We start from the raw sequence: 15,922 nt of genomic DNA on the forward strand, positions 1-15,922 counted from the left end.
CAAAGTCTTCAAAAGCATTGCCATTGGTCTAAATGTACCCAGTTTATTCTATGGGGAATTACAGAGAAATTAAAATAATAATACTGCAGTCAGTAGTCAGAGTTTGTTGATTTCAGTTGATTTGTGAGCAAATAAGCCAACCCACTCATCTGCTGAATGTTAACTGCTGTAACTTCTGTGAGATCACTCATAAGTTTGCAGTGCCATTTGCTGGTTTTGGGTACCCCAGGTGATCTGCAAGTGCCATTTCAGAAGGACACAGGTCTCTTGTAGGTGACAACCTGCTTGTATGATCTGTAAGCCTTGGTTTCCATAGAGCACCTCAAATAGCAGCAGGCATTTGTGATTAGGTAGCTGAATCATGCCTCTATTCACTGTAATGGGATCTTGTATCCCTAATGTATCTCTAGGCAACTTTCAAGTAGAAAAAGACATGTAGGCAGCTTTAATTTGAGGTTAAAGGAGGTGGTTATCACAACACTACAGTGCTGTTACTCAAAAATTGCCCAACTTCAGTATGTAACTAAGCATCCTGAGATTCAAAAATGTATTAGGAGAATACTTCAAAGCTAACAGTCTTTAAAAAGTACATATAAAATTTAACTTCTATGATAGGTAAACTCAGTATTTCCTATTTTATTTGTTCTCTTTGGAAGGCCCAATGCAACTGTGCTAAAAGGTAACGGAATAACTCCATTTTTAAAACTGCTGTTAAGTTTATGCTCTTAAAATACGTTAGAAAAAGAAGTTTTAAGTCTTAGTTATGGGGAAAAAATTTCTTACTGCTCATTTTGCTGAAGTTAACTTCAGCAACCAACAGCAGATTATTTCTTCAATCCTGAGGCACTTTCCTGTACTTGTTACTAGGTTTAAATACTCTTACATTTGTTTCATTTTGATCTTCAGATATCATTGATACCTGCCTACAAATGGTCATTATTAACATGTCTCTACAAGAGCATGTACCTCTGACACTTCCAAAAGTGTCAGACTTCCAAAAGTGTCAGACAATGACAATATAACAGACATTCTTAAGACATTCAGCTATGTTTGTGTCTGTGCATGTTGTAGTCACTCATGTTGCCATTAAAAACAGTGGTGGTCTAACTAATTATGCTAATGGAGTCTGGAGAGCAATTCAGCTCAGAGGTGGCAGACTTGTGGCTACCGGTTTAATTGCCTACATGAAAGTATCTGGTGTATCTGAGATTCATTAGTGTCCAAAGCATCCTAAGGGAGCTGGCAAATATGACATAAGTCCTAGGAAAGCCAGTGCCTTTTTGGAGTGGGAGTAAGGAACCTAGACAAGACACCCTTGAGTATCACAAATGACCAAATGTCTATGTTTGGGCAATGAAGCTGAGCTCCTGCTGGCTGGCTGACTTCTATTGACTATGAAGATTATTTGCCTACAAATTTTATCTCCAATTAATCCTTCCTTTTTAATAAATAAATATATATATATATATATAAAAACAGACATATACACAGGTATCTCTGCTAAATTGGTGGAGAAATTAATTTTCTGGTACTACAGAAAGTAGGGAAAAGAAATTAGGTACTAGATTTTTTTCCTCTGTAGAATTTGGAAACATGGAGAGGTAATAATCATGGTTCTTAACTGCCACTGGTGGCATTTCAGAGTGAAGTATTATGTTGACAGAACATGAACTTAGAGAGTATTTTGATCTGGTTCTGTCCTTGTAAACTATATACAGATAATTCAGTATATTTGTTGTGTGAACCTGTGTACATTTAAACTGAAAGACATTTTCTTGATTATTTTCTTAATTTAATAATTGCAGTACAAAAATGTGATGTACTGAATTTTTATTCATTTTATAATATTTAACAGAAGTCATATCTTTCATTCAAACATTCCGTCAGCTTCACTTAAACATCTGCTTGCTATAAAATGTTGCTTCATTCTGGGCCTGTAATTAAATTTAGAGCAGTAACAAACAGGCTGTCTTTGAAGGAAATTTCTACTGGAGCTTTTGTTTTTTTTCCTTACAATTAGTCATTCCAGGAAAGAATGTGGGAAAAAAATCATGGATTGAAACCCAGATGCTACCCACTGTTACTTCAAGTCTAGTTTTTGTAATTTGAAGTTGATTATTACCAGAATATTTTAGATATATATTAGTTGATATTTCATTTTGATTTATAAGCTTTTATTTCTGGAATTACTCTTCAAATTTTCAGACTAATTTTGCTATCATACATATTTTGAGCAAGAACTTAAAGATTTGATCCTATCTAGTGCTGCTGTATTCTGGAGTGCTTTGAAATGGTTTTCAGACTATTATTGTACTAAGAGTTAGACAGTAGCAATTTATTTTTGGTTTATGCACTTTGTCAACCGGTAATTGCTGTTCTGATTCAAACCACAGTTGTCTCACTCTCATATGTTTTTGTGAGCTGTTTGACAACTGAATGCAGCATAAAGGAATATCAGACTAACAACACTTCTTAATGCCTTTGAAACTTTTTAAGAGAGAGATGTTTGTTTGATGAAGCCTTGATCATGTGTATTGGTTTTACTTTTCAATTATATTAAAAAGAGTCATTTACTATTTGAAATAATTGGGGGTTTATTGTATAAAGGAAAGTTGTTTGTTTGGCTGGTTTTTTAAATATCTTATTTAACAGTCTATTTTACTGTAAAGGGAGAGGTCGGACAGCCTGGATCTCCAGGCCCAGAAGGACATCGGGGAGAGCCTGTAAGTGATTAAACTGACACATTTTTAAGTTAACAAATATTATACTTCCTGTTTTATCCATGTTGATTTGAATTGGTTGAAATACATGGTTTTGTAAAAATGCTTTTTCATTTTCTGGTATTTGCCTTTAAGTTTGGATTTAGTAAAATAAATACCCAAGCCTTTAAATTCTAAGATACCTTCTGAACTGTGTTGCTTTTACATACCAACTTGCATATATGTTACAGAATTGTCTTGTTATTAGCTTTTTTCTTTTTGATGGAATGTTATGGCTAGATATAGACTCAGAATTGTTTTGGTTGGAAAAGTCCTCTAAGATCATCAAGTCCAACCAGTGACCTAACACCACTGTGCCCATTAAACCAAAGTGCCATGTCTACATGGTTCTTGAGCACCTCCAGGGATGGTGACTCCACCATTTCCCTGGGTAACCTGTTCCAACATCTGATCGCTCTTTCAGTAAAGAAATTTTTCCTACTATCCAATCTGAACCTCCCCTGGCACAATCTCGGGCCATTTCCTCTTGTTCTGTTACCTGATATGAGGGAGAAGAGACAAACCCCCATCTTGTTACAACCTCCATGTTATTTGCACTTCTTATTTTCCCACTGTCTACGTCCCCTCTCCTTTATCTGGTTTTATTGGGATTGCATCCTAGTCCATGTTACCTGTATCTCTGGTCTTGCTTATCTGGGGAACATGCTGCTGCATTGTTGTTCCATGTGTTTCCAATTACATTGTTTCTCTTCTGGTGTTTGTGCAACTCCTCAGGGCAGTGCATTTTCCCTCCTCTTTATATGTTATAGCTAGGCTTTGTCCTCCTTGTTTCCTTCCTTGGCTCCTTAAGGCCACCAACGTTTGCTTGGAAGTGGAGAAAACCAAGAAAGCCACCAGCCAAGAGAGAGCCAGCTGCCTTCAAACCATCAGTAATTCTTCTGCAGGCCAGGAGCAGAAAATGGCACTCGATTGATGGAACACTGCCTTCCAGACAAATTACATTCTGAAACAGATTTTGAATCATGAGACAAATAGATACAGTTTTGTAGTATTGAACCTAGTAAGAGCCAGAACATGGTACATGGTACTGAAATCTGGTGGAGAATTTTGATAATTTGGAGATGGAAATAACATTCCCAGAGGAAAACTTCTCATGCTCTTTCATTTTAATTTATGTTTACCAAAACATCATAAACTGTTGACTAGACTGCAAAACACTGGGCAACCATTCCTAAGAGACTTTCTTCCCACTTGGCTGGCTTAAGTGAAGAACACAAATAATTCCTCACAACTGTGAGATGTATTAACCTTTTACAGTTTATAATCTCTTCAGATGTAAGGAAGATTGAAAGTGAATGTTAATTAAAAACCTAAAAAGAAGTGTAGAGTTATTGTATGCTGTTAATTAGTACACTGTAACGAATGTCTTGAGATAATAACAAGACTTCAGTTATTGTCCCTAGCCTTGTTTTGTTTCTTGATTTTTAGGAAAAAAGTTAGTTGCTGTGATTTTTTTTAATATTTGGGGTTTTTTTTTTAAATTAGTAAAAATAAATTGGAAGAAGATGGCCTTTATGACCCAGAGAGACATTTAATACTTCAGCAGCTCTCTTTCTGATTTCATACATTTGGTTAAATCTGACCTATAACTAGTAAAGAAATGCATTTTGGTTTAAAATGAACATAAACCACCTCACAATATAACATTTAAAATAGCCATATAAACTCATCATTTTGCTTTAAAGAGAAATGAAGGTGCAGATTTAAGATGTTATATTCACTGTGAAGCAGAAATCTTTTAAATACAGCACAGAAGCCTGTATATTTGGAAAGCAAACTCAAAATTGACACAATTTTGCTTCATCTATAGCCAGGCTGAGTTTAATTGAAATAGGAACAAATGAGAGCAATTCCTGCTGTAGTGGTACCCCCTAGAGGGCAAGACCTGGAGGCAAGGTGGCTTGTTAACGGAGTCATGTATTCAGTGTTGCTTCTTTTGCCTTTCTTTGCATAGGAAACTATGAAAAACTGAGGCACAAAACACAGAACTACTACTAACTGTATTATCTGTATACTGACAGTGTTCCTTGGAGGTCCTGTTCTTGCAACAAATGCTTGGCAGCCTACTATCATCATAAAAATAATATATGAAATAATGGCATTTACTTATGAAAATGTAAATGTAGCTGGTTTTAATTAACTTCCTTCTTCAGTATTGCTTTATACATGTTGCACATAATCACTGACTACTATTCCATAAACTGACATATAGAAATGAGCAAATGTTTTGAGAATGGAAGAAATTCTGGAAAAAATGACCTTTTGCCTATATATTTTCCTGCAGCAACAAAATTTTATTTCACTTTAGTTGCACCCTTTTATTTCTCTAACCATGTGTACATTCTTGTGAATCACTGAGGAGAGAAATATCTATACCACAATGACATTTGAGTGAAAAATGTGAAATGAATGATTGGTGTGTAAAGAGGAGCATCCTCTGTAAGATTACCTAATATGGTTAAGTGAGATGTGCAAATTTTATGGTGTTGCAAGACCCCTTCAATTCTACAACAGAATCAGAAAGTTATTTTAATATGATTCCTATACATTTAACTTGGTTAAGTTAGGCTGACCACATAAGAGCAAAAGTACCCAGTTACCTGTGGAACAGGATGAGACTGTGAATAATGAAAACCTTGATAATTGTTTGAAATGAAGCTTTGAAGGGAATGTAAAATTCACAAGCAAAATATTTGCAGCAGACAGTAGAATGGAAGAGCTATGCTATTCTGTTTAGGAGGAAAGCTACTATTCATCTTTAATAAAGTAGCTCCCATTTTGTGCTGTTAGTAGTCATATTTATCAGCTGTATTTGTGATTTTGGTAACAAATATATTGGAAAGTGCAGGATCATGTGTGAATGCTTTGTCAGTCCTATCGTCCTATTTCACAAATAGAAGGAGCAACACACCCTGTTAGTGTTGACTGAAACATGATGACCACTGGCTAAGTGGAAGTGAAATACACCACACATATGCATAAAGGTGTTTTTCAGTGATCACAGTTATATGCTTTGCTTAATGCACATTATGCTGATGTGGTGTTGGTTTGTATCAGTTTTAGTTAATAAGATGCCATTTGCATTTAAATTTTTTTATCTACATTTGTATACTGAATTATTAAATTCTTCACTTAGAAACAAACTTAAAAGCTGTATGCAACAGGCCTTGTGAAAAATCTCCTTCTTTCTGAAAGTGTTACTTATTTTATATTTTAATGGCCCTGGTCTTATTGTTGCATTTATAGTTTTAATCTCTCCCTAGGCTGAAGCATAAAAATCTTGTTGTATTTCCAATGCTCAAAAGATCATGTGTTGCATGTGTTTAATATTTGTGACAGTATTTCATAGAGTACCAAATACTCATTCAAGTTCTGTGTTGCCTGAAAGCATGCACCAATGGTGAATAGCTCTCTCTTTATAAGTAATAAAATTAGAAGAAATAATTTCTTATCAGTCTTTAAGAGAAAGGTGATCAAGAGACTCAGTAATCTGGTTGGTGTGAGTCTTATCAAAAAGATCAGCTTCAATTCAGGCTTTTCCACTAGTATGAAGTCCCTCTACAGTAGCAGCTGAACTCCAAACACTTATGGCCTACTTTTCAGTGGTGTCAGCACAACCATCATAACGGAATTTATGACTAAAATTTGTTCTGCAAGTGATGTCTTATGTGTGTCAGAAGAATACCTTCTTTGTTGAAAATTCTGACTTTGATCTGTACGTACAATTATGTCTAAAGTGAAGCAGTTATTCAGGTGGGGTGTTTTCTACTTTGGTAGGCATATGCCATACATCATCATTACTTTACAAGTAGGCTTGGTTAGTTGAATTAGTTTTTTTTAATTGTTTCTTTATTCTTCTAATTTCTGAACTGTAGTAGTAGACAGGGCAGAGTCTTGCAGATCACTTTCTGATTGCTGGAGCTACTACAACAGATGTTAATCTTGTTTCCACTTGAGGAGGGGGGAGATGACAGCTTTAACAACTTTCAGTAATTGTTCTTTAATTGTACAGTGATTGCTGTGATTTTTTTTTGTGCCTTTTTATACTGAATGCAGTTTTCCATGTCAATTAAAATGTTTTGGTCCATTTTAGGTGCATGTATTTTTCACAGACTTTATTTGCAACCTGGATTTTCTTCTTCATTCTAGCTGACAAGTTTTTTAATTAGAATAATTTCCTACTACATTTTCAGCAGAGTTAATTGCTATTAAGAAGATAAGAATGTTGCAGTAAAACACCCAGTTAAGTAGAGGCTTCTGGAACTTCAGGCAAACTAGTCTGAGCTGCTCTATAATTCCCAGTTGACAAAAATGATATAGGACATGATAGCGTAGTTGGAGATCCAAGGATGTTGAAGTCAGTGGAAATAGTCCCACTGAATTTATTCTGGAGCAGGGCCACAATAAATGCTGTAATAAACTTGGACCCACTGACCTAATGCAGCTTTGAAGGTAATGACTGCTTTTCTAAGCTGTAAAACTAACAGCTCTCTCCCATCTGATTCTCACTTTCTGTCTGTTCCTCATGGTTTCCAATCTTTAAATCTCATCTTCAGAGACTATGCAATTACATGAATTATGTTAATTTCCTATAATTATATTGTAACTATTTCCATTTTGTCTAAAGAGACAGGAAAGATGTGTGTGTGTGTGTGTGTGTGTATGGTTTTGTTTGTTTGTTTTTCCAGTTAGTACCATTTGAAATTTGGTAACTCTGGAAAATCAAGTGGAGACAAATTGGCATACCTTGATGCCATTTCTTTAACACTATCATAGGTGCAGTATCAGTGAAGGTAACATAAATCTCATTCCTTCAAAGATGTAAGGAAACACAAAAGGAACTGTAGGTCTAAGCCTATTATGGACATGAATGGTGTGTATTATAAGTAGTTATAAACAGTACTTACAGTAGTTTGTTCTATTCTTTTATGCTGTAGTGGCAGTTTGTGCTGCACTGGCATTTCTTTTACTAATTCCTGTGCTGATAGAAGTTACACATGAGTATTCCTCCTTCATTGCAGCTGGTTTGTAAACATAATGATGGAAATAACCTCTGACCAATACATTGCATGAATTTAAAATCTCCCTACTGACTTGCTGAGCTGTATTATCATAAACAGATGCTTGTGATGGTTTAAAACATCTCTTAATAATTTGAGAAACTTGTATAAATTTAAAAATCTGTTAAAACTGTGATTCTGAAAGAATTGTCCTGCAGCAAAAACTTGAAGATGCAGTTTTGTTAGAGTGCAGTAACTGTTTTCTAAGCACAAAATTAGTGGTAGTACTTATTTCTTTGTACTCCATGAGTGATTCTAATGAACTAGTCCAGTTTATACACAAAACCGCAATCTCTCCTGGAGAGTGTAATTTCTTCTGTGCACTAATATAATTTTGGGCATTTATGGGAAATTTTCATGTAGAGTCTTTAAACTTGATACTATACTTATTAGTTATCTGTACAGGAAAATAAGCTTTAATTCCCAGATGAAGTGCTTTGGCATAAGTTTATACTGTCTGTAGAGTAAGAGGTGCGACACACATTGTTTCCCCTGTGTTTTTTCCCACTGAGGAAATGATCATATTCACTTCATACTGGAATTTCAGCCCTCAGCTGTGAAGATCTCAGCTTGGCTGTGATGGAGTCTAGAGATCTGGTATGAAACTAAGAGTGAGTTAGCTTGGCAATATGAAAGTGTACAGTACACAGTACATATCCCCTCTAGTGTTAATGCTACTCAAAACCAAACAGAAATGTTTTCCTATTTAAATGGTTGTACAGTTAGTGGATTGGAGACCTTCATGTCAGTTATGAACACAGCATGTGCATGCTTACAAATGTCACTATCTTTTTTTCTGAGCATCAGGAACTAGATTTTCTTAGCATCACTATTGCAGTGAGCCTTTACATGGATGGATTGTCGGTATTAACTATACAATTTGGCTTTTAATGTGTTTGAGTAGGGAAAAGTCAGTTTAACTATCAGAAGCAATTCTGATTGTTTAATGTTATTTTGAGCAAATGATGTGTATATGCATTTAAAGTATATTAGCTAACGTGCTACTGCTTAGATTGAGGAAAAAAAGACATTCTAAAATTTTACTGAATTTGATCAAGTGAAATTTTTGGGGAGTTGAAGGGGGAAATCCACAGAACTGTAAACTGATCTTGTATTCTTTATCAGAAAATTCTTTACTCTCAAATCTCAGTTTAAAATGTAATTGGTTGCTGAATTGACTTCAAGAATTAAAACCATGTAGTCCATGTGTGAATCCAGTTTGGCTCTGTCTGGGTAGCTGATCTGAGTCTGAAAGCTTAAAGTTCTTTAATAATTCTTTGCTTTCCCTGCAAGATTAGTAAATCATGCATTATGATGAAGCATTTAATGTAGTTTGAGCTGATCCAGTACTTTCCAGCTGTAATGGGTTAATTCAGCCTGTGAAGAGGATATCCACTCAAGGGCCTGAAACTTATGCTGGTGTAAAATGGATATGCTGTAAGTGATTAAGATTCACTTTCTTGGACATGTGATATTTAAATAAGAACTCATTCACATTATTTAGGGTAATACATTGGAAATTACATCTTTAACAAAATTAATTTTGTATATTGCTTGGAAATGTTATGCCTAGGATCACAAACATACAAATAAATATATAGTGAAATGCTTATAAATTTGAATGAATTGACAGATGAAGTACTCAACAATCCCTATTGGGTGCTACCCTATTGGGTAGTACCATTACCTTATTTTGGCCTGATTTAGTCATATATGCATCACCTTTTAACCAAAATATGATACAACAAATTTTTGCAGTTTATTGGGAAGAAAGAGCAAAAAAATTAAAAAAGGTATTTTGCAAAGGAGAAAGCATTTGACAACCATTTGGTATAAGCATCCCCTTTGTGGATAATGGCAGAGGAGTTACAAGTAAGTAATACGCAAGATATATTTTTCCCCCTGTGTTTAAACATTTTGCAGCAATGCCAGCTTTATTATTTGTGTATTTGTCTATGCTCATTTTTTGCTGTCATATATTACAGAGGTAGGATATAAAATACCTCTTTCTAGTATCTATGCTAATAGAACTTAAAATCTTTTTAGTAGCAAAGATTTGTACCTATGTCCTCAGAAGGTTTGAGTTACATCCTCTTTGAGAGCTGTGGTAAGTGTGGAGAAAGGAAGCAATCTAGCTGTAACTCAGTGCTGCATCTGAGCATCTAGTCTACAGTCTATACTCTGATAATAATCAAGAATGGTTTTAATTTCACCTCACATAGTAGACATATTTAGTCTTGCTCTGTCTTGTGGTTCTGCTCTGATAGGAAACTTGTATGTTTCCTATTGTGAAATGCTTGTCTCAAGTAGGAGGGGTAGTTTTCTTCTGAAGTTCCCTTCTTTTAATTGGATTAGATACTTTAGATTTTTAGATTAGTTGAAGTTAGTTGGATTAAACCCTTTCAGAAAATGTGAAAGAGTAAAAGAAGCAAATTATAGCATGTCCCTTTTTTTGATCTTCGTGTTCAAATGGTAGGTGGGCTGTGAGACTAACTGGACTCTTGTGCTTTTTTCCATGTGTCCTTCATGAGCAATAACTTTGTGTTATTTTTGTGCAGTATACTCAGGCATGCAAATTGTTCAAGATAGATTGTCACATACTGTGTAGGGTAGAAAAAGAAAATTATATAGCGAAGTTAAGAGAGATCTGTAGTGTTTGTGAGCCTTAAAAACCCTTTTGAAAATATCTGGTCCAGATGAACCATTGCTTATACTCAGTATTTTTGCTATAAAGATGGTGATAAAGGTAGTTTTGTAGTTGGTTTACCTCTACTCAGGAAGTGGTGAGACAGTTCCTGTCCAGTTGAATAACTTTAAGCCTGCAACTGAGAAGCTGGTACTCAAGTCTTGATTGCTCAAGTAGATGGAGTGCCAGCAATTTGGGGAAATTTGGTGCAGTGTTTTTATGTTTATAATCTTTACATATTAAAATTACAGTGAATTAAACCTATGGAAAGTCTTGCTTGAGTGCAGGGTGGCTTCCCACCCATAATAAAACAATAAACTAAATCTTTAGTCAGAGTGAATTCAAATCCATTTGTAAGGTGTAATTAATGTTTCTGCTAATGTACAAGATCCCTGCATGCCAAACTGAAAAAGAACCCCAATGATAAAAAGCCATGTTTTTTTTCACCTGAGTCACATGTTGTATTGGAAACTTTTGTTACTGTGTGTGTTATGGCAAGCGTTTGGGTTTATTTGCAGATTGGTAATTTAAAAATATTATATATGTGTGCTTAGCCATTGTTCTAAGATTACATATCACACATTAAATAGTAGGAACACAGTGTTTATGAGATTCTGGTCTTAAATCAAGCTTACAAAAATTGATTTTAGGATTTTGACACACTTATTGGCTATCCACTAAGATTCAGAATAAAGAAGTGTATTATGGAAATATTAAGGTGTTAAAGAAACAACCTTTGACTCTTACTGTGCAAATTAATTTTTGCTGTAGTAATTGGTTTTAGTAATTAAATATAGGCTTACTGATTTCTGTGTGAGTCAAGGTGTGGTTTTCCTTTTGTGCTCTGGAAAGATTTGATTCTAGTTTCTATACCAACTTTTCTTAGGTATTTCTTAAACAGATAAGACCTGCCAAAAAGACTTGGACTGAAGGAATTGTCACAGGACTTTTTCTTTGACAATGAATAGGAGCATGTAGAATTTTTTTTCACATGTTGCTTACTGCTATATCCTGTCTGTCAGAGCTTTTGGGACTTCCTTAGCCAAAAATGCATGCTGATCCATCCTACTTAATAGCCAGCAATGGACCAATTTTCTAGTAACTTTACAGTCCTTTTTGGAACAGGGTTTTGCTGTTTTCATTTGCTACATCCTGTGACAAATTTCACTGTATGTACCATATGGAAAAAATGCATGATTTGCTGTTAAACCTGCTCACTTCTAATTTAACCAAGTAGGTCCATCCTTACTGCAGGAGAGGGAGATGGCTGAAAACTCTGTTCTTATGCATCAATGTGACCCATGTGAACAGAACTGCAATGCTTATAGTGTCTAATTGCCCAGCATTTGGGGTGCAAAGAGCGGAGCACCAGTCAGCACCCTTGGAAGAAGCTCTGCCACCCTCAGCATGCCCTGTTATGTGTGCAAGGTGCTCAAGTTGTGTGTAAGCTTTTCTCCATGATTTAATTGGAGAAGTTTTAAAATATTTTGAAGGCATGTAACTGCTTGAATATCAGTGTGTGGATGTGTCAGTGGGTCAGTTTGTCAGCTGGTAGAAGTCAGTGTAAACTTTTTAGATTGGATTTTGGCTTGCGCAGACTATAGGGCTGGCAGAGGGAGAGCTCTGTGTCATGCAGGGGTGACCTCATTGCCCTCTACAACTACCTGAAAGGTGGTTGTAGACAGGAAGGGGTTGGTCTCTTCTCCCAGGCAACCAGCACCAGAACAAGGGGACACAGTCTCAAGCTGTACCAGGGGAGGTTTAGACTAGAGGTGAGGAAAAAGTTCTTCACTGAGCGAGTCGTTCGTCATTGGAGTGGGCTGCCCAGGGAGGTGGTGGAGTCGCCATCCCTGGAGGTGTTCAAGGGGAGATTGGACGTGGCACTTGGTGCCATGGTCTAGTTGTGAGGTCTGTTGGAACAGGTTGGACTTGATGATCCTTGGGGTCTCTTCCAACCTTGGTTATACTGTGTTACTGTGATCTGCAGGGCTGGGGGCTTGGGTTTGTCTGGCTACCTTGGGATCCACACAGATCTGACAAGTTTCATACTCGTATTATTTTGCAGGGTATTTTCAGGAAATAGTGACACCAGTTTCAGCCTGTTGCAGGATACACACAGTTTTCATTTTCTATCAGTATTTCCAGCTCTCGAATCACTGTTTTCCAAGGTCTGTGTTGTTGGCAATGCAACAGGGGTCACTGTGTTCCACAGTTAATGTACGTGCGTTTTACTTTTCAAAAGTGAACTGCCAAAAAAAAAACAACCCACAACCCAAAACCAGTTTGCAAACTCTGGTCTTGTAACTGCAAAGATCTCAGTAATGCTTTTTCCTTTCCTGTGTTTAATTTAAAGCTGCTGTGCTAGTCTGGTGGATGTTCATTATGTCTGTGGGAATATTTCTTTGTATTTAGCCCATTTTTCTTTATTGTTAGCTCCAATTACTCAGTAGTAGCAGATGCAGCTTCAGTAAATTTCTTTTCAGTAGGTTATGCTACTTTCCTCTGTAGGAATTTTTATCCATTATCCAAATTGGATTTTTGTCTTCCATTCTATTAGGATGACCAAGCATTTGCTGTAGTCTTTTAAAAAGTATCCTGACTGTTATATTTTGTCAAAATTATAGCTTAGAATCATCGAATCAGTCAGGGTTGGAAGGTACCACAAGGATCATCTAGTTCCAATCCCCCTGCCATGGGCAGGGACACCGCACACTAGATCAGGCTGGCCAGAGCCTCATCCAGCCTGCTCTTAAACACCTCCAGGGATGGGGCCTCAACCACCTCCCTGGACAACCCATTCCAGTGCTTCACCACTCTCACAGTGAAGAACTTCTTCCTCACATCCAGGCTCGACTTGTACTTTTTTCTCATACCTCCTATAATTGTCTCATGTGTCATCAGGAATGCCTTTTCAAGTAAGGCTCAGTAACACATAAATAATTGTATATTTCAGGTGTTTAAAAGAATTATGGGAACATCTGGGTAGATAGATACCTTTTTGTGAGTCTTGTTCTATTGCTATGATTTATTTAATGTCCTTTAATGTCTTTCCAGAATCAGTACTGCAGATTTTTCAGACTGGAAGGAGCTATTTGGTTGAAACATATTTCAGAGAACTCATACACACTAGAAAACCCACAGCTTTTTAATGGTAGTCATGACTTGTATCTGTTTTAAACCTGATTCTTCAGCTGACCCTGATTAACAGTTGCCCTGTTGAAGAAAGAGTAGAGTCAAAATTAGCACCTTCTTAAAAAAATCTGTATACTTTGTAGAACTGAAACTTTGCAGTTTCTCAGTGCCTTGCTGAGAGTCTTATGTGAGGCTTTTGTCACTGCCTGAGTTATGAATGACAGTTATGGATACAGTTTAAATTTTGGTTGTGTAAATGGTCAACAGCCTAGACTGTGACCACCTCTAAGAAAAATTTCTAAATCTTACTCAATGGATTCATTTTTAAAAATTAATATAATTTATACAAGGTAGAGTCACAGCAAAATAATATCACTTACCCTCCTCATAAAAAAGAGAAAAAAATAATGAAAGCAGATGTTATCTGAAGCCATAAACCAAACCATAATATTTACTAATATTCAACAGTAGTAGGGAAGAAGCTGGTAGATTTTCCCCCCCCTACAAAATAACAGCCTCTGAAATAAAAGGTCTGTGCTTACCTTACAATTTACCTTTTTTTCAGAAGATCTTGCTGTTTAAACAGGAAGTGCTCTTTTTTTCAAAACTTTCAAAATCACAGTAATTTTAATAGAAGAAATGTATGTTATTTCATATATTTTTTCTTGCTGTTAAAACAAGAATGAATAGTTTAAAAAATGGATCCATAGTGCTTTGTCCTAGATGGCATTTAGCACCTGTTTGAATCAGTACAAAGTAAGTCCAGATGTACTGTATTGAGCCTGTTCAGCCTTCAGTGTGTTGAAAGACTGTAGTTTTGTATGCCTAACCCAAGAAAACAAAATAATAAGATAATCATACTTAAGTTCTCTCCACATTCTTGGGGAAGTGACTGTAAACAGTTTGCTTATAACAGAGAGCTTTTGGAAATATTTAAGACATACAGTTTATGATAATGGATATACTACCTGTAGTCTAGAAGCTCTTATTTTCCATACTTGGGCTATATCAGTTAGTAGTGAAGATTGAAGTCTTTCCAGGCACTGAAGAGATGGGGAATATCAAATACAATAACAGAAAATAGAGAATAGAATAGGCTAGTAAATACTCATTTTAGGGGTAAAATAGTTTTAGTTTTGTTCTGGAAAAAGTTTTTATGCATTGTTTGTTCTGTTTGCAAACATGAAGTTAAGCATGAGGGAAATTCAAATTATTGATAATACTAGATAGAAAAAACCGAGCAAAATATTTTAACAAATGCAGTTGTGGCTTAAGTAAAAATGTTTACATATAATTGATCTGTTGTAAATAAGGTCTCAGGCACCATGGGGCAGCATGGAAGAAAATCTGTCTGTTTTATATAATCCAAACCAGAAATAGACATTTCATGATTAATGAAAGCCACAAGAGAGATATTCCATGGATTGTGAAACCATGTTCCTTTTATAGTTAAATCCATTGTATCTGCCAGGTATTATCAGAGAATGGAAGATTGATTTAAATTAATAACTGGAATAAAATAGAATGTTTATACAAAATTGTGTAAGTTTCATTGTTGAAGATCATTATCGCAGTAGAAACACATTCATGCTTTTGGGTGTGCTGAAGCCCAAGGTGTGGGGGCTGCATCTGAGGAAGATTTTCATTCTGTGATGAAAATGTGAGACCTGTAGCTAGGCATTGCTATTTCTTGCAAGTAAAGCATACCTATAACTTGGTTTTACCTTTAGATATCCCAATATACACCTACATGTCTCTTGTGATTCTTATTGAATGTGAAGACTTTGCCAAATGCTTTTATTATCTGAGCCTATAAGCCTATCACATCAAACATATACAAACAAGCAGTGAGGCAAGCATATACAAACAAGCCGGATAGAATTATCAAACAGAGCAATAAAGGGTAAAGACAGCAGTGTCTCAATAAATGCAAAATCTTGGTTAGCTGCCAGACTGATACATGATCACTTTAATTTTCAGGCACAGTTGCATCAGTGTGTGATAAATTTGCAGTTGAGAATCTTCAGAGTAGACATGATTTTAAACCATGGAATTAGGTTTACTTGCTGACTTTAAATCTCATGTGATTATAGTACTTGCTGATTAAGGCTCAAATAATGTTAAAGGCTTTTAAAGGGTAAAGGAAGACTTCCCATTTAAGGGAACATTTCAGAGAAAGGAGGAAGGCATTTGAATGAAATGAAGGTAAGTGGGAAAGTCAGACTGATGATGCTGGAAGAACTGAGGCAGTGAGAACTCAATAC

General features: G+C 35.9%; 1 protein-coding gene across 1 annotated transcript in view; it reads left to right on the forward strand.

Annotated features, from left to right (window-relative positions):
- COL21A1 (collagen type XXI alpha 1 chain) overlaps positions 1 to 15,922 on the forward strand; it is a 109,126-nt gene that overhangs the window by 70,885 nt on the left and 22,319 nt on the right. The window contains exon 16 of the mRNA XM_054179943.1: positions 2,670 to 2,723. Within this exon, the coding sequence (XP_054035918.1) occupies positions 2,670 to 2,723 (54 nt within the window). The remainder of the gene's footprint in view (positions 1 to 2,669; positions 2,724 to 15,922) is intronic.

This window comes from Dryobates pubescens, chromosome 3 (genome assembly GCF_014839835.1).
Source record: "Dryobates pubescens isolate bDryPub1 chromosome 3, bDryPub1.pri, whole genome shotgun sequence".
Taxonomy (NCBI): Eukaryota; Metazoa; Chordata; class Aves; order Piciformes; family Picidae; genus Dryobates; species Dryobates pubescens.